Source organism: Phascolarctos cinereus, unplaced genomic scaffold (genome assembly GCF_003287225.1).
Source record: "Phascolarctos cinereus isolate Bilbo 61053 unplaced genomic scaffold, phaCin_HiC Scaffold_7;HRSCAF=346, whole genome shotgun sequence".
NCBI classification, from domain to species: Eukaryota; Metazoa; Chordata; class Mammalia; order Diprotodontia; family Phascolarctidae; genus Phascolarctos; species Phascolarctos cinereus.
In genome coordinates, this window is record NW_027556180.1 from 85,626,985 (window position 1) to 85,652,232 (window position 25,248).

The window sequence follows — 25,248 nt, forward strand, 5'->3', positions numbered from 1 at the left end:
AAGGGAGTACCCATCAAATGGGAAAAGGCTGAACAAATTATAGTGTATGAATGTAATAGCATATTATTGTTCTGTAAGAAATGATGGAAGGACCATTTCTAAAAAAATTTATTAATTTATTTTGATTTATCAATAATACTTCCATATGTTTTTGAGTTGAAAATTTTTTCTCCCCCCTTCCCCCCAAGACGGCACACAATCTGATATAGGCTTTACATTTACATTCCTATTAAACATATTTTCACATTAGTGAAGTTGTAAGTAAAAATTAAAACCAAATAGGAGGAACCATCAGAAAGATGAAACAAAACTGAACAGAAGGTAAAAATAAGTGATGGCGATTCGACTTCCATAGTTCTTTCTTTGGATGTGGACAGCATTTTCCATCCCGAGGCCTCTGGAGATGTCTTAGATCCTTGTAATGCTGAGAAGGGTTCAGTTTAACAATATTAGTCATCGCATAACATGGCTGTTATTGTGTACAAAGTCCTCTTGGTTCTGCTCACTTCACTCAGCATCAGACCATATAAGTCTTTCCAGGTTTTTCTGAAGTCAGCCTGTTCATTATTTCTTATAGCACAGTAGTATTCCATTGCATTCATATACCACAACTTGCTCAGCCATTCCCCAGTTGATGGGCATCCTCTCAATTTCCAGTTCTTTGCCACCACAAAAAGTGCTGCTATGAATATTTTTGTACATGTGGGTCCTTTTCCCATTTGTTTGATCTCTTTGGGATATAGCCCTAGAAGTGCTATTGCTGGATCAAAGGGTATGCACATTTTTGTAGCCCTTTGGGCATAGTTCCAAATTGTTGGATCATTTCACACTTTCCACCAACAATGTATTAGTGTTCCAATTTTCCCACATCTTCTCCAACATTTATCGTTTTCCTGTTTTGTCATGTTGGCCAATCTGATAGGTGTGATGTGGTACCTCAGAGTTGTTTTGATTTGCACTTGTCTAATCAATAATGATTTAGAGCATTTTTTCATATGACTATAGATGGCTTTAATTTCTTCATCTGAGAACTATCTGTTCATATCCTTTGACCATTTATCAGTTGGGGAATGGCTTGTATTCTTATAAATTTGTCTTAATTCTCTATATATTTTAGAAATGAGGCCTTTATCAGAAAGACTGGTTGTAAAAATTCTTTCCCAATTTTCTACCTTCCTTCTAATCTTAGTTGCATTGGCTTTGTTTGTGCAAAAACTTTTCAATTTAATGTAATCAAAATTATCCGTTTTGCTTTTCATAATGTTCTCTATCTCCTGTTTGGTCATGAATTCTTCTGTGGAAGGACCATTTTCAGCCAAAGCTAGGAAAGCTTGTATGAACTGATACAGAGTGGAGAGAGCAGATCTGGGAAATCAGTTTATACAGCAGTAGCAGACATCTTTGAGAAAGTGTGCTGCTCATTTCTTGACAGAAGAGATGATAGATTCAATGCAAAATGAGACTTCTTTATTGGACTTGGCCAATGTAAAAATTTGCTTTGTTTGGTTGTACTTATATGTAAAAAGGATTTTTTCTCTCCACTCCCTCCCTTTTCCACTGGAGTAGAAGGAATAAGGTAAGAATAAGGTAATAAAAAAAGAAAAGAGCATTATTGAAGCAGTTTTTAAAAAACAAATGCATAGAAGAGAACAGAAGGAAGGTCAGAAAGAAGCATAGACAAACAGGACAGGTTCAAAGTTACATGTTGAGTTTATTATGAATTTAAAAGAAAAGCAAGCTGTGTAAACATAATATAGGCTCGCAGTTTGATATACAATCCTTTTCTGAACTACTATGTATATGGAAATGTCCATTTGGATATTTAAGTTAAGAATAATTTTTTAAAAAATCAACAAAGATCATAAATCAATTTAATATCAATTCAACAGACATTCATCAAATTCAAACTTTTATTAAGCGCTTAAAATGTATAAGGTGCAAGTACAGCCTGAAGATAAGATATTTAAACCTGCTTATCTAGAGTTTTTAAGGGAAAACAGTTTAAGTTTTTTTAAAAAACAATATTGTTATCTTTTGTTTTTATATTGCCCTAGCCATTCCATATAACAAAGAATATTTTTCTGAGTTACTTGTATGAAAATTTTGATCAGACCAACAATTTTGTATAGCTCTCTGTGATCTTACTACAACCGACGGGTTATTTCATTCCTATTGAAAGCTCCCAGTGAGGATATTACCTTTGCTGATGCAACTGTTCTACAGCTTTTAGAGTATTACCTGTTTCACTGTGAGGTTGGGTGACTTACCCAGAGTCACATTGGCTGAGAAAGGTGGGTCTTCCTGATTTAGCTCTCTCTACTACCTCACAGCTTTCTCTTCATTGAAATTATTTACATAAATTTATCACAGTCTTACCAAGTGGCTTTGTCCTTGGGAAGACTTGGATTCAAGTACTAGCTATCTCTGTTACCTGTTGGCTTTGTGGCTGTGGGCCTGGTCACTTGATCTCTTTGCTCAGGCAGTGCTCTGGGAGTATGGGGAGACACTCAAATGGAACACTTTTAGATGCGGGCAATAGAGGGAATGTTTACAAAGCATCAGTTGCAAATGTTTTGTAGTTTATTGATTTAACATTATTTAAAAAAAAACTTTCATGTTACTGAACACAGCATGGAGCAGTGGAAAAAGTGCTAGATTTGCAGTCGTGAGATTTGAGTGCCTCTGCCACTTACTAGATGTGTGTCCTTAGTTGAGTCTTTTAACTTATTTGGGCCTTAGATTCCTCATCTGTAAAATTGAGGGTTGTTGACCCAAATGAACTCTATGGAGTCCCTTCCTACTACAAATCTATGTTCTATTAAAACATTCATTTTCCTAAGCATTCTTTTGAATTAGAATGTCCATATAGAGACTTGAACAAAACGTGATTGAACTCAGTTTTAGAGTTATCATGATCTTTTGGGTTGTAGATAGGAATTTGAAATTGGTAATTTCACAATGGCCTTAATGGCTATAATATGTTAATTATTTTGAGACTTATTTTGAAATATTAAAAATTAAAAACTTGATGATTAATATAATTAATTTTTGCCATGCTTATTTAATCACAGGATATATTTTAAATTCTATAATGATATAGGTATTATAAAATATTAGCATTGTTACAAATTCAGTGAAATAAGAACTTCATTAATATCTTTTGTTTTTACATTGCCTACATTTCCCATCCTAAAACAATCTTTTGTAACAAAGGAGAAGAAGAAAAAATCAGTTCAGCAGAGCTAACATGTGATCATACCTCTGCTTTTGGATGATTGTTTTGGTAATAGTTTTGAATAGTTGTCAGTTTATTAAGGATATTTAATATTATATAATATTTAGATACCGATTTTGTACCTGAATTACCTTACTGGAAGGTGAGCACCTTGTCTGCTAAAAGGACAAAGCTAGAAGGAGCTAGAAAAGAACTTAGAGCTAATCTAATACAGTCCTTTCATTTATAGATAATTTATAGTGACACAGAGAGGTTAAAAGTCATATAGCTTGTTAGTACTAGAGTCAGTCCTAGAACTCAGTCTTCTAACTCGCTTTCTAGGGCCTTTTTGGGACACTATGGTCTTTAAAAAAAAAAAACTTTATTGATGCTTCTTTTATATCACTGCCACTTTCCATCTCCCCTCCCCCAGAAGCCTTTAGTAACAAATTAGTACAGTTAAGCAAAAAAAAAAAAATCAACACATTGGCTGTGTCTGAAAATGCATGCCTCATTTTGTACTTAGTTTTCTTTGTTGAGAGGTGAGAGGCATGTTTACATGCCTTATTAAGTCGTGTACATTGAACATTAAGTCATGTTTACATGTCTTATTAATTCATAATTAGTTACTATACTGATAAGAGTTCTGAAATCTTTCAATGTTGAATGCATTAAAAAGCATTCATTAAATGTTTACTACGTGCAAAGTACTTGCTAAGTGCTACAGATACAAATAGGAAAGTATGGCAGTTCCTTTATCAAGAAATTTCCATATCAGCAAAGACTTGTTAGTGTTGTCCAGAATTTGGAAATAATTTCGTTATGTTGTAATGAATGGCAGGAGAATGTTATTATATCATAACAATTTATTAAACAACAAAACCAGAGGTCCTTAATATGTCATAATATATTTCTTAGTTGTGTTAACATGGGTTCTGTAATGATTATGCTAACCTGTCAGAGTTACACAAAAACTAGCCAATCGGAAAGGGAAAATTATTTGGACATTGGAAAATTGAGTTGAATGGAGTGATGAACTGAGAGAGCAGAATGTATCTTTTAACTTAAAGCTTTAGGGTTGTTGTTGTTGTTGTTGTTGTTTGTCCTTCATTCTCAAAGAGGACCATGACATCAGGGAGGTGATTCCATGACATGCAAGTGAATTGGATTTAAGTGCGGAAGGGCTGTGCAAAGTCACTAGCCTAACTCTCCTCTGGAGCCATCTGGGATCAGGACAACTGGAGATGGCCCTGGATGCAGGGGGAGATATTGACCTCTTTAAAGCTAAGGTCTTTAAAAGGGTTTAGTCTCACTGAGGCAGCCCATTGAGTGATTAAGGTTAGGTAAGAAATGAGGCAGAGAATGGCCTCTTTTACTTAGTGAAAAAAAAAAATCAATCTGGAAGGGGAAGACCCTCAGGGTTTCTGGCCAAAACAGAAACAGTTCCTGTTTACATTCACTCAGTCAATCTGGACCCAAACAATCACTAAGTGAGACTTGGCCTGGGACCTGCTGTTGGCCAGTCAAGGAGAACCAGAGTGATTTGGGTCTAAGACATGGTCCTTACATAGCCATAGCCCCTTGTAATTTAAAGCTTTAGGACCATGGACCAAGATGGATCATCCAGGAAGTGGATTATTAATTAAAGCTTTTTTTTTTTTGACACATTGTAAATTTCTATTAGTGTACTTGACCCATTGATGTCTGCCTTTATTACAGTCAATGCTGACCAAAAAAAATCCTGCTGCGGTGTCTTATGACATGGAGGTGTCCCTGGATTCCCAAAAACTATGCCAGGAGAGTATAAGCTCTGGGATATTCTATCATGCTGAAAAGTAGTATAACACTGAGAACAGAATGAGTCTGTTTTACAAGAACCAGCCTAGTAAATCATAGGGATGCACATCCCCAATAGGCTGGCTGCCTCATGATAAAACTTCTTTGACCATGGCAGCCCATGAAACAAAGAAACGACCAAAAAAAAAATGGCCTTTAGTCCTGTATGATTCCTCCCTGCTTCTGCAGTTATGGTGGCAGAATGAATGTAGAGTGATGGAAAGGGTGCAGAGGGTACTAAGAATCACACAGTTTTTAGACTGGCAAGCTTTAATTACATTGTTGGCACTCTAAATGTGAGATCCTTGTTACAGTGATCAACAAGTGGACATGTTACTGGAGGCTCTAAATAATATTAATCAGAACAAAGGTGAAAGTTGCAGCTAAATGGAAGTGTGCCTCACAGATACTCTTTTAATAGGCAAAGAGAGAAGCTGAGAGTATGTTTTATCATGAAATCCAAAGCTTCAGGAAATATTTAATGGGATATTTAGTCTTCACCTAGTGCAATACTAATGATAAACTACCATGAAAATAATTGCAGCCTGTGTAACAACAGCAGTTAGTGAGGATGAAGTGGTAGAGAGATGTTACGAAGAATTTGATAAATCCCTCCATATGAAATCAACATGCCCTTGGTTATTTCCATGCAAATGGAGAGAAGTTGAAGATGGAGAAAAATACATGAAAGTGTGTGATTCAGGAGAAAGAAATTAGAGACTACAGAGACTTTTAGATTATAACGAAGCTTATGCCTTTTCTATATCATCATCACTTTGTTAAAAAAATTGTAGGTGCTAATCATGGAGAGCACTATATTTTAACAGATAGGAAAGACATATATATGTATATATAAATACACACATACACACACACACACACATACACACACACACATATAATGACTGTGGGAGTTATCCCTAAGTCACCTGTTTCATGTATAGTCACACTCATTAGAGTTAAGATCAGAATCTCAGATAAACAAGAAAAATAAAAATTAAGATTTAATCCTGAATTATTTAAATAAATGATTAAAAATAAGCACAATGCTTGGTGCATAGTAAGTGCTTAATAAATATTTGTTGACTGACTGTTGACAACATAACATGTTATTAGCACTGACTAATGATTTCATCTAAGACAGGAGTCAAAATCCAACCCTTCACCTTCTTTTTTCCTGTAAGGCCCTTGAGTTAAAAATGATTTTTATGACAAAACTTTATTTTCAAAAGTAAAACCATTCTTACCTCTGGCAAATTAATATAAATTAATTACAAGAAGGTGACCAAAAAAGCATGGAAAATGCTTTAGCAAACATTTGACTTCTTTTCCAAATAGATGGACCATTAAAGGTAACACTAATATGTGTGTCTCCAAAAATCTTACTTAGCAGGATGATGGATGAATATGAATGGGATCGTCTAGTCTAAAGAAACCTATCAAAAGAGTGATTGTCAGGATAGCTTTCCTAACTAAGTAAAGTCATCTCAGATATATTCTGGGATGAAAATAGAAAGAGGACTACACGTAGAAGAAAGTGGAAAATATTTACAAAAATTATAATACCTTTTTTCCATCAAGGATAGTGAAACCATCACTCTTAGACCTAATTCCTGAGGTGCTTGCAGAAGAAGGAGAGGAGGCACAAAAGAACAGAGATGAGAAAAGCAGTCAGATTGTATCAGATATACATAGAGGAGATCTGTGTGGGTGATGATAAAATTGTGAGGACATTGAGGGGTGTATTTACAAGGTATCTAAAGGAGGGGAAACTACCAAAGATGTGGGAAATATCTTAGACCTATTGATACCAAAAAATAACTGAGAACATCAGCAACTACCAGCCTTTATGCCTTCTCTCTCATTTGTACAAAATATTTATGAGGGTCATCTGTAAGTGAATTGAGGGCATTTTTGATGAGGCTGTTAGTAGGGAGTAAGCAAGTTTTTGCAAGTGATACTTAACAAAGATCACCTCTTAACCATGTCACAACTGTCTAAAAGATGTAGATAACATAAGGTTCCATTGTGTTTGTTGTTTATTGATTATGAAAAAGCATTTATTTGGTAGATTTATAGACTCTTTTACAAGGAGTCTTTTATTCATGAGTCGAGATCATTTAGGATTCCTTGGAAGGTGTAATAGTAGGAATAGTACTTTGCAGTGACTCTGATGGTAAACACCAGGTGAGGCATTAAACAGGAAGATATGTATGTTTGCCAAATGTATTCACCAATGTAATGGTGGAGAGCCAGTACAAATTCTTGGTTGGATAGGGATTCTCTGTGGATGTTGTGGTCTTCTATATTCTTGTGGATAGTACTGTGTTGATTACATCAAGACTCAAGACATTGCAGAGCCTCATGGAAAAGATCACTTAAAGGAGTTTGCCCTGTCCATTCACATAGAAAAGAACAAATGGATGAACAACATCTATTGCCCAAATTTCAAGATGAATCTGAATAGAAACCCAATATATGTATGTCTAGGAGAGACAATACAGATGGACAGTGAGGTGGGCCCAAAGTTGAAAAGGAAGAGTTCTCTGAATTGTTTTTGGGAAATTGCATAGGATTTTTATTGACCCCAGGCTTCCCATAACAGCATATGCCTAACTTTAAAAAAAATACATTTTCCTAATGACCTGGGACATGACTACTACCTCTGAAGAACTAAAGATGAGCATCAAACAGAAAACAGTGAAAAGGTTCCTTGTGGCTGTGATCATATAACCAGTGGGGCACTCCAAAAAAGAGCAGGAGTAAAGGACATCAAGGAATTGTACAACAGAGAAGATGGGTTTGTCGTGTGGTGAAAGCAAAGTGTGGCAGATGAATGTCCATAGAGTGCTCATTTGGTATTCTTTCAAGGACATGGGCAAGAATCACACAGGATAGGCACCCATGAATGGATGGGTTGTGATCCTGATTGTTGGAGGGACTCTGAAATTGTGAATATTCAATGCCAGCTAGTGAATTTGGGGAGAAAACAACATTAAATTGAAAAACTTTTTTGTAATTGTTTTAAAATATTAATGAATGTTAAAAAATTTGCACATGTTAAATTTCTTAGCAATATTTTTATATACTGATAACTACAACTACAGTGTAGGACTTTACTTAAACTATCAAAATGTCATGTTCAAAATAAAATTACATTAACACTCAGGTTGATATATTTATTAACGGTTCTTACTGAATGGACAGCAACATTCTTTTGGTGTTTAGTTTCTGAGGATATTATGAATAAAGTCTTGAGAGAAGAAAGAATTTTTAGGAAATTCAGGGAAAAGGATCCTCTTTGTTGTGTTGTGAAAGATTCTTATTTAGTAGCTTAAATACCAGGATGAATTGATGAGAACTGTAACATTCTGGACTCTTGCTAGGAAATTCAAGACTACTAGTCTTGCGAAATTCAAATATATTTCTTGTTACTCTCAGTAATAATTTGAAGAGATCTTTATGTAGTTGATTATAATTCATAACTGTAGGTATAAAATAGGACTTTTATTTTGCAATGTGATACAAAGATTACTGTTTTACCTTCAACTGTGGTGGGTGGAATGAAGTTGGATCAGAATGGATATCAAAGGTCACAGCAGGTAGTGGGGTCCAGAGTCCAGATTTTCTGGCAAGACCTATAGGGTTAAGTGGGTATCAGAAGTGGGTAGCCATGTAGCTAGATGTCGAAATTGATAAGAGTGCCAGACATGGAGTCAGGCGGACTCATCTTGCTGAGCTCAAACCTAGCCTCAGATAATTAGTAGCTTTGTGACCCTGAGCAAGTCACTTAACTGTGTTTGCTTCAGTTTCCACAATGTAAAATGAGTTAGAAGGAAATGGCAAACCACTGCCGTGTCTTTGCCAAGAGAACCCCAAATGGGGTCACAAAGTTGGACACAACTGAAACAACTGAACAACATGACTCAGAACTAAGTAGGCAAGCTAAAGTCAGAGAGTATTATATGGGTGAGTGGTAAAGGTCAAGAAAAGTAGTAGATTATAAACTGTGTAAGTGTGGTGGAATCAGGAAGATTTAATTATTGTGAGTCAGAGAAAAATAAACACAAGTCTGTAAAATCAGTCAGAAATAAGAACACTTACAGAAGGATACAAAGGTCTCCATACAGGAAACCAGATTAGAGGTGACAAAGAAAAGATGACCTTTATAACTAAGACAACTTTTTGCTGTTTCAGCAGCTTTTTTATTCTTTCTGCATGTAGTAGTTAATTGACAAGTGTTGTTTAGATTTTGCTAGTGGAAATAAGTGAGAATACTTGGCTTACGGAATGGAGAAAGAGGAAGGAGAGAAGGGACAATTCCTGCCTGTTGTATCATACAGTTTTAGTTTATTTTATTAGACAAGTTCATTAACCCCTTAGTGCCCAGTGATTCCATTTACCCTCCTCTTTCTCTCAAGGTAAGAATTGAGTGAGGTAAGGTGAATGTGCCCAGATAATACTCTAAATATCTTCTAAGTTTATATTCCTAGCTTTCAGGTCAAATACTATATCAACTAAGAAGGTTACTTTGATCTACTGTGCCATTTTGGTACAGTCAGCAAAAATTCAAAACACTGCAGCATAACAAGCAGGCAAGGGTTCATACTAAACAAGCCAGTTCTGTGATCTAAGCTATTTTTATTATAGATACACAAAAGCTACAGCTTGTCTCTTATAGTCTGTTAATTCTTGAATGTAAGCATTTTGTTCTTCATAAGATTTATTGGTTTTATATTGTTAGCATGAAGCAAGTGGATGCCCACATTTAAACTACAGTATATAGTTAGATTTTTGGGGAGAAGTATTTGTTAAATTTCTGGAGACACAATGAAAGGTAGAAGAACATATATTTAATATATTTAAGTTTAAATGATTGAATAATATAGTGGTCAGAATGTTTGTAGTTAGAGAACATAGGAATAACATTTCTAATGAAATAGTGAATTCTCTCATTTATTTGTACAGAGTGCTTTCAAATGAATGCAAAAAACTCATTTCCTAAAAATGACTCATTTTCTTACTGTGATGCATCATGATGAAGCTGTTTCTCCTAATTCTGTTTATTTCCTTTGGTTTGGGATTCATATTTTATCTCCCTTTTCTCTTCCCCCGATAAACAAATTAGATTCTTCCGAACAGTTTCTTTTATTATATACCTATTTTGTTATGCAGTCGATTCTTGACAATGAGCACCTTTGTAGGGAGCACTGTTACCTACTGGTAGATATTGCAAAACGGTTTCTCTTTGACTCTGTAATGGATGTCACCATTTTGGCAGCCGATTTTCCTTCTCAATCATGCTTCATTTTTATTAATGTTAAGGTTAATTGAGTGTATACAACCTGACTGGGTAGCTAGTTGGGTTATAATCGTGGTTGTCTGTGAGGAGAATATGACCTAGGATTGAAAGTATGAATAATATAGAATAATGTGAATAATAAAAAGTTGACTATATTAAAAAATTATTCATAGAAACAAAAATTTTGCTTTCCTCCCTCAAATTAGTGCTTTAGACTAAAGTTGATTCACTACCTTTTTTTTTTTCAACTGATTTCACATTCAGGAAAAAAGCTAATAGTATTTTCCAGTACAGAGTTTCTGCTTTAAGGAAAGGTAATGATTACTGAAATTTTTTTTTTTTCTGTAGGAAGCAAAGCCTTCTGCTGAGGACTTGGGGGAAAAGAAAGAAGGAGAATACATTAAACTTAAAGTCATTGGGCAGGTGAGTACCATCATTTACCTTATCTATCTGATGGTCATGACCTCTTATCCTTTCATTTCTCCCTTTGTTTTATTCCTCTTAAACCGATTCTTTATTCTTTTGGAGATCTACAAACCCTTTTGCCCTCTTTTTCCTTCCTTAGCTATCTTAACTCATTTGTAGACCTGGTCTGCTTAATACTGTCTTCTCACTTTGAATTGCCTTCTCGTCATATCACCATTCATTCTGTATCCATGGCTGTATCCAGCTCCTGGCTTAACTCCACCGTACCCTTTCCACTCTTACTAGGCTGGGGTACTGTTGAATGGAGCCTGGGGAAATCACACAACCCTTCTTATTGGGATTTTAATAATTTTATCTAAAATTTTATCTACTAGGCCTTTCCAGTCCTTTTATTCTTTTCTGATTAACTCTACTACAAAAGTTCCACACTTCTTTTTTTCTTCTTGTCTTTTATACCATCCTGTCACCTCCTTCATTTTAGTAGAGGACTTCGCCTCACACTTAAGGAAAATAGAGGCGATCCATTATGAGCTCCTTTTCCTGTTCAACTTGTTAGAGCCTTTTTTAAAAATCATTTTTCATTTTCCTTCTTTGCTTATGTCTTGCCGAAACCAAGTGCTCTGCTTTTACTTATTATATTGTCTCTTCCTGAAGGGTTATCCCCTTTCTTTCTAATCTTCTTATCTGCTGATTGTTCCTTGCTGCCTGCAAGTACATCCAGGTCTTTCTCAGTGCCTGGTACATAGTAGGCATTTAATAAATGTTTGTTGACTTCTCCATCCCCCCCAAATCTTTACTGACTCTGCTAACTTCTTGACCTATTGTCCTGAAAATGCCTTCTCTTTTGTGGCACAATTCCTGGAAAAAGTCTGTGTACTCTTTGACTGTATTTTCTTACCTCTGTTGCTTCTCAATCCTGTGCAGTCTGGTTTCTTACATTACCACTTAACTGGAGATATTTTCTCTAGTGCTAAATCTGATGGCCTTTTCTCAGTCTTCATTCTTCTTGACCGATATGTAGCTTTTTATGCTTGACTATTTCATCCCCTTGGATTCTCTCTTCCTTTGGCTTTTGTGACACTGCTCTCTCCTGATTCTCCTCTGACCTGTCTGACTGCTGTTTCCTTATCCATATCTCACCTCCAACTATTTGCTTCTAGGGCTCTGGCCTGGGCCCCCTTCCTACTCTCTTGGTGAGCTAATCCACTACCGTTGGTTATCATTTCCATGTAGATGGCTCCCAAATCTATATATCCAGCCTTAATCTTTCTCCCTGAGTTCTAACCCTGCATCACCAACTGCCTATTAGAACTCCCTACCTGGATGTTATGTAAGCAGCTCAAACTCGGCATGTCCATATAGAACTCATTATCTTCTTTCTGAAATCTACTCCAGACTTCCCTATTTTTATTGAAGGCTTCACCATCCTTTCAGTCGTTCAGGTTCTTGGCCTTGAAGTTATTCTTAACTCTTCTCTATTCTCCTCTCCATATCTATTCAATTGCCAAATCTTGTCAATTCTACCTTACAACATTTCTCTGTTCCCCATTTTTAAAAAATTTACATGATCACTACCCTAGTTTTAGCCCTTATCACCACTTCCTTGCATTATTGCAAGTCCTAATTGGACTCCCAGCTTCTGATCTTTACCTTCTGTAATTCATCTTCCACACAGCTGCCAAAATAATCTTCTCAAAGGTTTTATCATAGTTATTATCTGACAAAAAAAAATCTTCAGTGGCTCCTTATTGCCTTTAGGATAACTTTGTTGCTTGGCATTTACAGCAGACAAAAAGCCAAGATTTTGGCTAACATCAGGAAACACAGGTTGTTTCTAATTATTCATTATTATATCAGAGCAGCTATGAATATTTTTATGCAGAATGGTCTTTTTTTCTTTTAGTAATATTATAATACAGTCCTGATAATGTGATCAGTGGCTCAAGTGTTATGATCAGTATTGAAGTTGTTCTCACCTCCACTAGTAATATAATAGTAGGCCTGTTTTCCTGTAGTTTACTGACGTTGCATTTTTCTTTTTTCTTTTAAAACCTGTTTACAGTGAGTAATCCTATATTACCAGTGCTTTCTTTATCTTGCCCATGTTTTGATGGGTATAACTTGGTACAAAAGTTATTTTAATTTACATTTCTCTGAGAGTTTGAACAGTTTTCAGGTGATTGTTAATCATTTGTGTTTCTTCCTTTGAGAATTATCTGTTCATATTATTTTTAAAAAACATTTAATGATCAAGAGATTGATAGGATTCTGGAAATTAAAGGTGGAAGAAACTCGGGAGATGATTCGGTTTGTTTCCTCATTTAATAGATAAAGGAGACTCAGGCTCAGAAAAGTTAAGGAACTTGTCCAGAGTGGCAGAGCGATCATTGTATCCTCATCTTCCAGAGCCAGTTTTCTTTCTCCTATAATATATACTGTTACTCTTATAAATTTGTATCAGTTTCTTGTGATTCTGAATGTCAGATTTTTATCAGATACATTTACCACAAAATCCCTCCCCAGTCTACCTTTAAAAATATTTTCGTGATGTTTCTTTTTACTGTACAAATTTCTTATATAGTCATTTATTCTTTTTTGTCTAGTAAATGTTTCATTTGTTTGATATGACTTTCTTCTCCGGAATTGGGATAACCAGATTATTTCTCTTCTGCCATTTTAATGTTTCTCTCCCTTTTTATAAGATCATACACCAGTTGGAGTTTATTGAAATAGATGGTATGAATTATGAGCCTAAACTTTTTGCCCTACTCTCTTGAGTTCCTTAGTGATAATTCTCAGCTGTTCTTTTCTCTAATATTTTATAATCTTGGGTTTTTCAGGTGTGATTTTGTTTTGTATACTTTTTGGTCCTAAGATTTTTATTTTGTTTCATTGATTTATTTTTTTGCTTGTTAATGTAATACCAAATAGCTATTTTTCTTGCTCAAAAACTGATTGTAAACATTCTTTTCTTTTTAAATTTTGAGCTCCAAATTGGCTCCCTCCCTTCCTCTTGCCCTCTCACTCACTGAGAAGTCAAAGCAATAAGCCATATTTTAAAAATAAAGCAAGAAAAATAAAGAAAGTAAAAAGATTATACTTCAGTTTACACTCAGAGTTCATCACTTCTCTCTGGAGGTGGATAGCATTCTGTCATCATGAGTACTTTGGTATTGTCTTGGATCATTGTATTGCTCAGAGTAGCCAAGTCTTTTACAGTTGATCATTATTACAACATTGCTGTTAACTGTGCACAGTGATTTCCCAGTTCTTCTCATTTCACGTTGCATCAGTTCATATAGGTCTTGCCATGTTTTTTTGAAACCATGCACCTCATCATTTCTTATAGCCCAGTAATATTCCATGACAGTCATGCACCACAACTTGCTCAGCCATTCCCCAATTGATGAGCATTCCCTCAATTTCCAATTCTCTGCCACCACAAAAAAAGCTGCTATAAATATTTTTGTACATATAGGTCTTTTTCCTTTTTCTTTGATCTTTTTGGAATACAGATTTAGTAGTAGTATTGCTAGGTCAAAGGGTATGCACAATTTTATAGCCTTTTGAGCATAGTTCCAAATTATTTTTCAAAATGATTGGATCAATTCACGTTGCTACCAACAGTGCATTAGTGTAGCTGTTTTTCTCTTGTCTCCTGCAGCATTTGTCCTTTCTGATAGGTGTGAGATGAGAACGAAATAGTTTTGATAATTTTTTGCTTTATTTTGCAATTAGATTTTTCTCTCCCCCATCATCCATTTTATTTTATTTTTTTCATAGTTTCCCTTTAATATTCTTTGTTTCATTATTTTAGAAGAGATAAGGATTCACATTGGAGTGTCTTTTTGCAGGGGATAGAGTGAGGTGTGATTAGGAACTGTTTTTTTTTTTTAGGAACTATGTTTATAAAGCCATTTAGAAGTGCTTTTGAAGCATTAGTGAAAATATTACTTGCAGTAAAATCATTTGGAGCCAAATAAAAAGAAGTAACTTTTTTCTTTTCTGTTCTTAGGACAGCAGTGAAATTCACTTCAAGGTGAAAATGACAACACATCTCAAGAAACTCAAAGAATCATACTGTCAAAGACAGGTTTGTATAGTACAATATAGTATAATTTCTTTTTATCAGAAAACTTTAAAATTCTTTGAGAAAGAATAACCTGTTTCCTTTAATCATTAATAACTTGTGAAGGACTCTGGCATTACCTTTACCATATTTGCAGGGATTTAGTTGATGTGGGCCATTTCTTGTTGAGAATTCATAGTAGGAGTGAAGTCATTTTGAAATGTTGAGTGCTATACAAATGCTAGGTATTAAATCATAACTAATAAGGAAATTTTCTCTGTGTTGGCTCACTGGCACATTTAAAACTAAAGATAATTTCACCCTTAGTTTTCAGAATAGAATTTCTTAGTGGTTTTTAGATCTTACTGGTTTTAGATATTTAAATGGAGTTTGTTATCCTTCTACATAGCCCCAAGGATCACTGCTTAATGAATTGTATAATATTTGTTAGTAAAACAACTGTTACTGATGAAACTTACTGATAACTAACTGTAGATGTTTAAAGTCTAATGAAAATTTTGGTGCTAAATATTCAGAAATACTTTTATTTCTAGTATATATCTTGTTATTGGATCTGTAGTTGATTCTCTTAAAGTAGGTTTTCTTTAGAAATGTTTTCGTAATTTATGGGAGATGAATGGTCTTTGTAACTTCAATAAATGTGGTTTAGATAGCTAATGAGGATGACTCAATTTATTCAGTTATTTTTAAAACTCAATCTTTGCTGTTCTGTATTACCTTGTATCAATTCTTCATAAGTCATTTATATATTGAGAGAAGTGGATAGATCTATTGGACAGTATTCTGTACAAGTAATATGATAAATAGTTTTTTTAGTTTTGTTTATGACAAATAACTGAAATTTGTGATAAAGCAATTTACACGGGATTATTGGGTTAGTTTATTTACCTTTGTAGTATGTAAAGATATGGAAAAACAACAAAAAACAAAACCTAGTCCCTGGAGTCAAGGGTGATAGGTGTTTAAAATATTGATTAAAACAAACACTTTGTAATCATCTGTGCAATAAATGACATCCTGATTAAATGTATTCTTATTTGCTTAAAACAGATTATTTAATGCATCTAATCAGGCTTCTAGTTTAGCTAATGTTGTGTATATTTGTAAGTAATAAAACTTATTCCTTCTAAAACTATTTTGTAATTCTCACTTTTAATTCAAACTAGGATTACTCCCAATTATTGCAAAAGAGTAAGCTTTTACTGTGTTATCCACCTAAGCAAAGTTGAGTTTCACCCATCCAGTTTATGCTTGTTATGTTTTGTTAGACATCAGATGTGTTTTGGTTTTGTTTTAAAAATTTATTTCCTCATCAATCCATATACAACTCTAGTTTCAGCATATTAGTGCTTGATAAACACTTATTGATTTAAGGTCTTTGAGGGAAAGAAAGTCACTTTTCTGGGCCTTGGTTTCTTCAAGTAAAATTAAGGTATTGGATTAGGTGATCAGTAAGGTCCCTTCCAGCTCTAAATCCTATGATCTTATGGCTTTTTGTTGTTCCTGTGTTGTGTGAAGTTGCAATTAATTTGTATGTAACATTCAGATCAACCAATTTCCCATCAAGTTTTTTTTGAGAGAATTTTTAAATGATGTTTAGAGCTGAAAGAGATTATCTAATCCAGACTCCCAGCAGTAGTTGTTAAGTAGTCATTGCCATCTTTCAGACATAGTGTTTTTAACTTTACAAAGCACTTTATGTACATCATCTCATTTGATCTCCATGACAATCCTGTGAGGTACGAGCTGTAGTTGAAAAGTGGCCATTTTACAGATAAGGAAATTGAGTATGAGAAAGTTAGGTGCCTTGTCTGGAATGCTTAGCTAGTAAGTGTCTGAGATAGGATTTGAACCCAGGTCTTTCTGACATCCGTTTCAGGGCTACTTATATCTGCTACTCCACCTATTTGCCTCTAGAGTTAGCTCTAGGAAATAATTTGCTCTAGGTCACATTAACAAATTGGTGAGTAGCTGGGACTAGACTTTTGAGTCTTTTGAATCACAAAGTAGTAGTTCTTTGGTCCACTAAAACATGTTTTGCTTTCATAGTTTTATTAGTATTACAAATGCATTCATTTAAATGATAGTGCAGCAGAAAGAACATTAGCCTGGGAGACACAGGATCTCAGTCTAAATTCTTGCTCCCTGATTGACTTTTGGAATCTTTGAGCTTATCACTAGACAGGATACATGCGCATGTGCACGCGCATATACACATTCATCCACCTACAATGTTTTTTGTTACTTTTTTTGTATTATGTCCTGAATAATGAATATAACAACAAACAGTTCAGCAGGATCTATCTTTCATTTTAGAGTTAGCAGAAATAAAGCCAGTTAAATTTTTTTTTCTAAACATTAAAAAAATTTAGTATTTAATTTCCCCCCAATTACATGTAAAAACGATTTTTAACATTCATCTTTTAAAATTTTGAGTTCCAAGTTCTCTCCCTCCCTCCCCACCTCCCTCATTGAGAAGGCAAGCAATTTGATATGTTATACATGTCCAGTCATGCAAAACATTTCCATATTAGTCATGTTGTAAAAGAAAATACAACCACCCCCACCCCCCAAAGAATAAAGTAAAGAAAATGTGTTGTATTCAGACTCCATCAGTTCTTTCTCTGGGGATAGATAACATTTTTCATCTTAAGCCCTTCAGAATTGTCTTTGATCGTTGTGTTGATGAGAATAGCTAAATCCTTCACTGTTGATCATGGTACAGTATTGCTGTTACTGTGTACAGTGTTTTCCTGGTTCTCCTCATTTCACTTTGCTGTCAGTTCATGTGAGTCTTTCCAGGTTTTTCTAAAAGCATCCTGCTCATCATTTTTTATAGCACAAATATATTCCATTGCAAGCATATACCACAGTTTGTTCAGCTATTTCCCAATTGATGGGCATCCCCTCAATTTCCAATTTGCCACCAGAAAAGAGCTGTTATACATATATGTCCTTTTCCTTTTTGTTTTTTATGTCTTTGGGCTAGAGATCTAGTAGTGGTATTGCTGGGTCAAAGGATAGGCATGGTTTAATAGCCCAATGGGCATAGTTGCAAATTGCTCTCCAGAATGGTTGAATCAGTTCACAATTCCACCAGCAGTGTGTTAGTGTCTCAATTTTCCTACATCTCCTCCAACATTTGTCATTTAGATTTTCTGTAATATTAGTCAATCTTACAGGTGTGAGGTGATACCTCAGAGTTGTTTTAATTTGCATTTCTCTAATCAATTTTAGAACATTTTTATGTGACTATAGATAGCTTTGATTACTTTCTCTGAAAACTGCCTATTCATATTCTTTGTCCACTTATCAGTTAGGGAATAGCTGTTTTCATAAATTTGACTCAGTTCTTTATATATTTGAGAAATGAAACCTTTATCAGAGAAACTTGCTTAAAATTTTTTTCCCTCTATCCTATTGTTCTCATTTGTTTGTCTCTCTCCCTCCACCCCTTCCTCCCTCTCTCTCTCCATCCCCCCTCCCCCCTGCAGTTAGGAGATTTTCTTAGTAGCTCATAGTTCTCATCACTATTACAGGCAGTATCCTTATTCTTTTTTTAATAAGTGAGGAAATTGAGACACATTACATAGCATGCCTAGTGTCTTAGTAAGTCAGTCTTGAAATCAGTGACTTCAAGACCAACCGTTCTTTCCATTATTCCATGCTGTTTATTTTAATTCCATGTGGCTATGTTCTAAGCTGAGGAAGAATTATAACTTTTGGGTATTTGGATATTTTATAATTATTTCTATAATTCAGTGGATCTATTGATGTGGGTAATCCTTCCAACACTAAAGATTACAAACCATCCATACCTTCATCTTCCCTCAGAGTGGTCACCTCATATAATAGAGACTTTGCTCTAGATCTTAAAGAGTCAGTATGTGCAGTAGAAAAAGGATGAGATTGGAGTCAGAGGACCTGGTCAAATTTGAGTTTTATGACTTTCAAGCTGTGTGACCTTGGGCAAATCTGTTACATCCATAATTCTTACATAGATCTTGTAAAAGAAAACAACATTCTGTTTCTAGGATTAAAAAAAAAATCTTCATTTATAGAATACTACTTATTTCATAGATTTTTTTGTTATTGAGGAAAGTGTTGCATGTAACTTTAAAAAGCTACATAAATATGCATTATTTTTACTTCTGTTGTTTATATTAAAAAATGAGCATTTAACCTGGAAATTCATGTTCAGTTGAGTTGGTACCTTCCAATTTTCTAGATTTTTCTGTCACTAAATAAGAAACTGAGACTTTCACAGTTCTGTCTTTTCATAACTTGATCAAACATCCATGATGCTAAGGAGGAACTCATTGCCCTGTTTATTATTTTAAAATAGAACATCCTTGGCCCAGTGTATATACATTTTTGGTTCTCCTTGAGAAGGAATTTTTCCACCCTTTCCATGGTGGTCTATGGTCAGAAAAAATGTACATTTGATTGTGTCTGGGCAAATCATTTGACTTCCAGGAAATCTGAAAAGAGAATGTTCCTGAACTTTGCTGTAGGTTTAGACTCATTTATATTTTTTTCTTTCTTTCTTTTTTTTTGAGGCATTTGGGGTTAAGTGACTTGCCCAGGGTCACACAGCTAGTAAGTGAGTGTCAAGTGTTTGGTCTGAGACCGCATTTGAACTCAGGTACTCCTGACTTCAGGGCCGATGCTCTATCCACTGTGCCACCTAGCTGCCCCAGACTCATTTATATTTTAAAACAAAATTTCTTATTTAATGTAATCCAGCTGGATGGCTGTCCTCTCAAAAATCTCATTAGATTGTCATAATTAGGCTTATTTTTGTATTTCTGTTAGCCTTTCTTGTGCTGATTTTTGCTACAGGAGGATTCTTCTCTCGAATTGTCAGTCTGTGTAATTACGGTTTTTTAACCATGGTCGTTGGGTAGCTAGGTGGTGCAGTGAATAGAGTGCTGGGCCTGGAGTCAGAAGACTCGTCTTCCTGAGTTCAAATTTGACCTCAGACACTTACTAGCTGAGTGACCCTGGGCAAGTCACTTAACCCTGTTTGCCTCAGTTTCCTCATCTGTAAAATGAGCTGGAGAAGGAAATGGTGAACCACTCCAGTATCTTTGCTACAAAGATCCCAAATGGGGTCATGTAGAGTCAGACATGATTGAAAAACAACCAAACACCAACCACTGCCATCCTGGTCATCTGCAGTTGGCAGCCTTCGTTTTGGCCGACTCTCACGTAGGAAGCTTCTGCTTTCTACAGGTTGTTGCTTTTCTCTCAGTTGCTGCTTTGAGATTTCTTTCTTTTTTCTCTTCCTCAGTACCACTCAGCTAATGAGATGACCCTTCTCAGCTAGCCCAGTGTCTCTCCTTGGCCCAGTGTCCATTCAAGCAGATCTGCTGGCTGCAGGGGCAACAATGGCAGGAAGGGGAGGGGGAAAGCTTTTCACTAACCTTTCTTTCTGCAGACTTCTCTAGTCTTAGGATTGGTTTCCTAGGCAGCAGCCCCAGCCTCAGCCCCATTTCCCCAGCAGCTCCTTTCTGAGGGAATATCCAGGAGAATTAGTCTTAACTCTGAAATAGAACTAAATCTTATTTCAGTCTTTTATATTCCCTAAGGCCCACCATTATTTCCTATGTATGTTGTCTTTCTCTCCAGGGTTTAATAAATGTTGTAGCTCTCATGTTCATGTAGTAATATTATCCACATTCTGCCTCTACTGAAAGCAGTATTTGAAGGGCTAGCTAGTACAAGAGAAAGGCAGCATGGCTTATGGAAGGAGCACTGGACTGGGCGGATCATTTAAATCTCCCTGAGTCTTGTACAAGATGAGGATAATACCCTTTTCTACCACTTCATGGGGTTTTTGTGAGGAAAATATTTTGTAAACCTTAAAGCACTATAGAAATGTTTATGGTTATTATTGAGCTCTGAAGAAGGTTGGTTTCTGACTTCAGATCCATTGAAGTCCACCAAAAAGACCTGTCTCAGCCCTCTTAAGCAAAAGAGAAGGGGGTAGGAGTGGTAGGGTGGAGATTGGATAGTAATGGCAGCTAGCTAACATTTATATATAGCACTTTAAAGTTTGCAAAGTGCTTTACAAATGCAACTTTATTTGACCCTCACAACAACCTTGGGCGATGGGTGCTGTTGTCAACTCCATTTTACAGAGGAGGAAACTGAGGCAGGCAGAAAAAATCAGTTTAGCAAAACTAACCTAAAATATAAAAAACCCGACATTTTATAGTGTTCCATACTTACCCTATGGTTGCCAGTAAGAAAAATCTTTAGAGAACTTCAAAAGCACTGTATACTTGTTTCAGGGAAGGGAAAGTTGTGATTTGGAATGAGGGTGGGAATTGTCCAGGAAAAGAAACCTAGGTTGGAATTTTAAAGTGGTGACTGTGGAAATGGAAGTGGGCCCACCCTGGGGCTCCTAACTCCTGCTTGAGAAGTGTACAATTAGCTTCCTAGTTTTATACCCCTAACCCCATGAAGCAAGATTTTTTTCTACCCTGTACCCCACCCTTGTTTGAGCCACTACTTTAGTCCTGGATCCCCCCTTGCTTAGAATTAGCAATGTTTTCATTGTTGGAGGGAGTGGGAGGGAGGGAAGATGAAAGGGGGGAAGGGCGATCTGCTGCTTCAGTGAAGAGAATGTGTTTCTGGCACACCAAATTGGAGCTGTGAATGCATTTTCCTGAAGAAATAGAACTATGGAATTAGCTTTTGTTGTATTTTTAGTACAGTTGTAAGATTCAGTCATAGCAAGGGTTAAGCAGATTTTTGGGAGCTGACATAGGAACCTTAACCACCATTCACAAAAATGCGTTCTGAGTTGCAAACACCCAGACCCTAAGAGCAAACTTTTGGAAGACAACCTATTCAGGCAAAATGAGCTCCTAGTAGGTATTCAGTTTGGACAAATAATTAATATGGTTAGTTTTAGGATAATAATAATTGAGTTTTAATTTTAAAATATTTTAATAATGTTGGTATTTTATGCGTATGTGAGTCTGTAATGGGGAATAAATATTTCTAAGCAAAGTATTAGCTTATTAATGGTAGCTTAACTCTGAAAGGAAGAGACCTTAGTAGATCTTTTTCATCTTTTGTTTTTGTGAAAAAATTTGTAATATATTAACTTATCACTAACCAAAGGCAATTGATATTGTTTCCCTTTCCTGTTGAGGGAAAAAGTTTTCAAAGGAAAGCCACAAAGTAAAGATGAAAATTGAGCCTTAATCCCAAATAGAACACAGCCAAACAATGAGAAAATACTTAGTGCACAAAGGTCATCTTTCTAAAAAAAACTGTGGCTCTTCAGAGCTGGTTCTGTTTTTCTTTTTCATGCCTTAGGATATGTTTTCAGTGATTGTCAAGCTCTAGATAATTTCTGAATATACCAGAATATTCTCATTTTTGGTATGAAATGAATAGAAAGCTAAATTTATCTAAACCATGTAACAATGAGATTTATTCCCCCAAAAAACCTAGAAAATAAATATTTGCATAGTTAATTCTGTTTTCCCATTGACTTCCATTGTACTTTAGAGTTTTATCTCTACAGAAACCTTACTGGCCCCAGTATACAATAATCTTACTTATGAATGTTGACTTAAACAGATTTCTGCCTTTGTCAGTTTACTTGCATTTAATTCTTTCACATGTCCCCTATAATTCATATGGATAATCAGTGTACATGATCTCAGACTAATTTAAAAGCACACATGTATTAAAATTTCATATAAAAAGCATATATAAAATAAAATCATGGAATTAAAGCGCATACATATAAACATTTTTGATGCAGAGATCACATGGTATACTATGTAGAAAGCTAGGCTCCGAGTCAAAAAGACTCTGGTCCAAGTCTCACCCCAGACACATCCTCGTATGTTACCCTAGGCTTGTCAACAGAATCACTCAAGGCTCCAGGCAGTTCTTTAAGATTGTAAGTCACAGAGCAGGTGCTGATCTTCATTGGCTAAAATAGTTTGCTTACAGGTATAGATCCAAACCCCAAATTATAGTAAAATAGAGTCAATAGCCCTTTTCTTGGCCTTTGACCTTTTGACCTTATGGGTCTTGAATGTATAACTAGCCATAGTAACTATGCCACTACCTTCAGTATTAAGTAGGAATTCTTAGCTAAAAGATATTTTCATGTTTGTAGATGATGTAAGTAGTCACTGATTTACACCAGATAGCAAGTAATGTGTTCATTCTTTCCTCTCAGCTTTTGTTAATTCTAATGACTGATTTTATTGGGAGTGGTGTCTAGGTCACCAGGGCTTTCTATAGCCCAGCTGGCAGCTGTTGGGAGACACTAGATTGTTCCTTAAATCTGATTTCTAAATTTAGATCTGCATGATGCAAAATATGCCTGTAATATTGGGAGTTTCTGAGTTTGACTTTTTATGCTAACCTTGTGATCTCTATCATTGCAATGAGTATTCTTTTTGAGTATGTTATCCTCACAGTTTTAATTTTATGGGTTATTAGTTCTGTGCAACTTGTGGAACATCAGAGTTTGTAATTTTATGCAAGAAACACTTAAAGCTGATGTGCTTTTCTAAATGTTTCTTTTTTAAAAACTTTTTTTTAGGGTGTTCCAATGAACTCACTCAGGTTTCTCTTTGAAGGTCAGAGAATTGCTGATAATCATACTCCAAAAGAGGTGAGTAGTCTTTACTGGGAATGAGCAAGTAAAATTTATTTTAAAGCACTTCTATACTAAAATCTAATTTAAATTGTGATGACAGAGCAGTCTTTTGGATCAAGTTCCCCGTTTCTTTCTCTTGAAAAAATTTATTGTTAAAAGAAAAAAAGAAAAGGAGATGTAGTTATAAAGCCATGAATTTGTTTGTATAGTTAATTACAACTGGCTGCTTTGGTGAACATGGCCAAATATTCCTCTACTATGGCATGTTCAGCAGTGAGACTGTGGATCAGTTCTATGTCTTTACGCATTTAGAAAATTAACAGAAGAAATTTATGTAATCCCGTTTAATTAAATTCAATTTAAAAATAGCTCTTTGCCCTCCTATTAAATTACATTTTTCTTTTTCCTCACAGCTGGGAATGGAGGAAGAAGATGTGATTGAAGTTTATCAGGAACAGACAGGGGGTCATTCAGCAGTTTAGATCATCTGTTTTTTTTTCCTTTTCCCTTAATCCTTTTTTATTTTTAAACAATAGTTCTTTTGTAATGTGGTGTTTGACACTGAATTGAAACTGGCACCCTATCTCTGGGAGTCTTACTTTCAAAGTCTGGTATTTTGAATTCTAGTGCTCATTATACACTATCATTTGTTTTCATTGTGCTGAACTCTTGTGATCAAGCCGCAGCCCCCTTCCTACTTACCTACCATCTTTTTTGAAATACGTGTATGTACATACATGCTACATTCACTAGGACTGTGCATTGCAGGCTTGAAGGTGATAATATCTGCCAGAGCGAGTGTTCTAAATGACTTTCATATTGACCCTGAAGTTCTGGTGTGTCATTGCTTCACTCCTGGACTATAACTTTCAGTGGGCGATGGAAGTTTTTCAGAGGACTGAACTGTGGAAAAATGATGTTTCCTTAATTTGAAGCTACTTTTAACAAATCTGATGGCCTGGACCAGAAGAGGAATATCAGGTTGGAAATGGAGATGATAGATCAGGTTACAGTCATGACTAACTCCAGAGGTGCTTCACTGAAGAGACAAACCATTTTATGATTTTAAATCTTGTCAGAAGAACCCAGAAAAGTTACTAATTTTCCATTAGCAATTAATAAAGGTATTGATGCAGAAATGTATGTAGCAGACCACTGCTGTCTTTTGACTTATTGTACTTTTTGGCCTGGGACGTGGGTTTTAAATGGACATTATCTGTACCAGCTTCATTAAAATAAACAAAATATTTGTAAAAATTGTATTAATGTTCTTTTTCTTTTCAGTTTTGTAGAAAAACTAAAAACAAACATCCCAGACAAATTATTCTTAACATTACAGTAGACATCTGTTAATTTTGAGTCTAAATAGTCAATTTCTTCAGTACTCTGTTGTCATCAGATTAACCCTACAGCATCAGACTGTGAAATTCTTTCTGAATCTGCATAAAAATACTAAATCGTGTCCAATGTAGCTTCTGTGTCAAGTATGTTATTGTGTTCTGATTTTTTGAGAATTGGTAATCTGTCTACATAGTAATTTTTCAGCTAACCAGAAATAGAACTGTTTCCAGTTCTAGATAAATGGGAGTTTGCTGTAAATAATGAATGATGCTCCAAAGTCTTATGTAAATCCTTAATCTATAGTGATAATTTTAATACTCTTTTTAACAGAGATTGTTTCCCGCTAAGTTAAAGTCTGCTATACTTACAGATTGTATACCTTTCGTTGTTTTTTTTCTTCT

The 25,248-nt window shown here is 35.3% G+C and overlaps 1 protein-coding gene across 1 annotated transcript in view; it reads left to right on the forward strand.

The window, feature by feature from the left end:
• Positions 1-24,768, forward strand: part of SUMO1 (small ubiquitin like modifier 1) — a 46,051-nt gene extending 21,283 nt beyond the window's left edge. The window contains exons 2-5 of the mRNA XM_020970488.2: positions 10,701-10,775; positions 14,794-14,871; positions 23,450-23,521; positions 23,920-24,768. Coding sequence (XP_020826147.1) covers positions 10,701-10,775; positions 14,794-14,871; positions 23,450-23,521; positions 23,920-23,988 — 294 coding nt within the window. The 3' untranslated portion in view covers positions 23,989-24,768. The remainder of the gene's footprint in view (positions 1-10,700; positions 10,776-14,793; positions 14,872-23,449; positions 23,522-23,919) is intronic.
• The last annotated feature ends 480 nt before the right edge of the window (positions 24,769-25,248 follow it).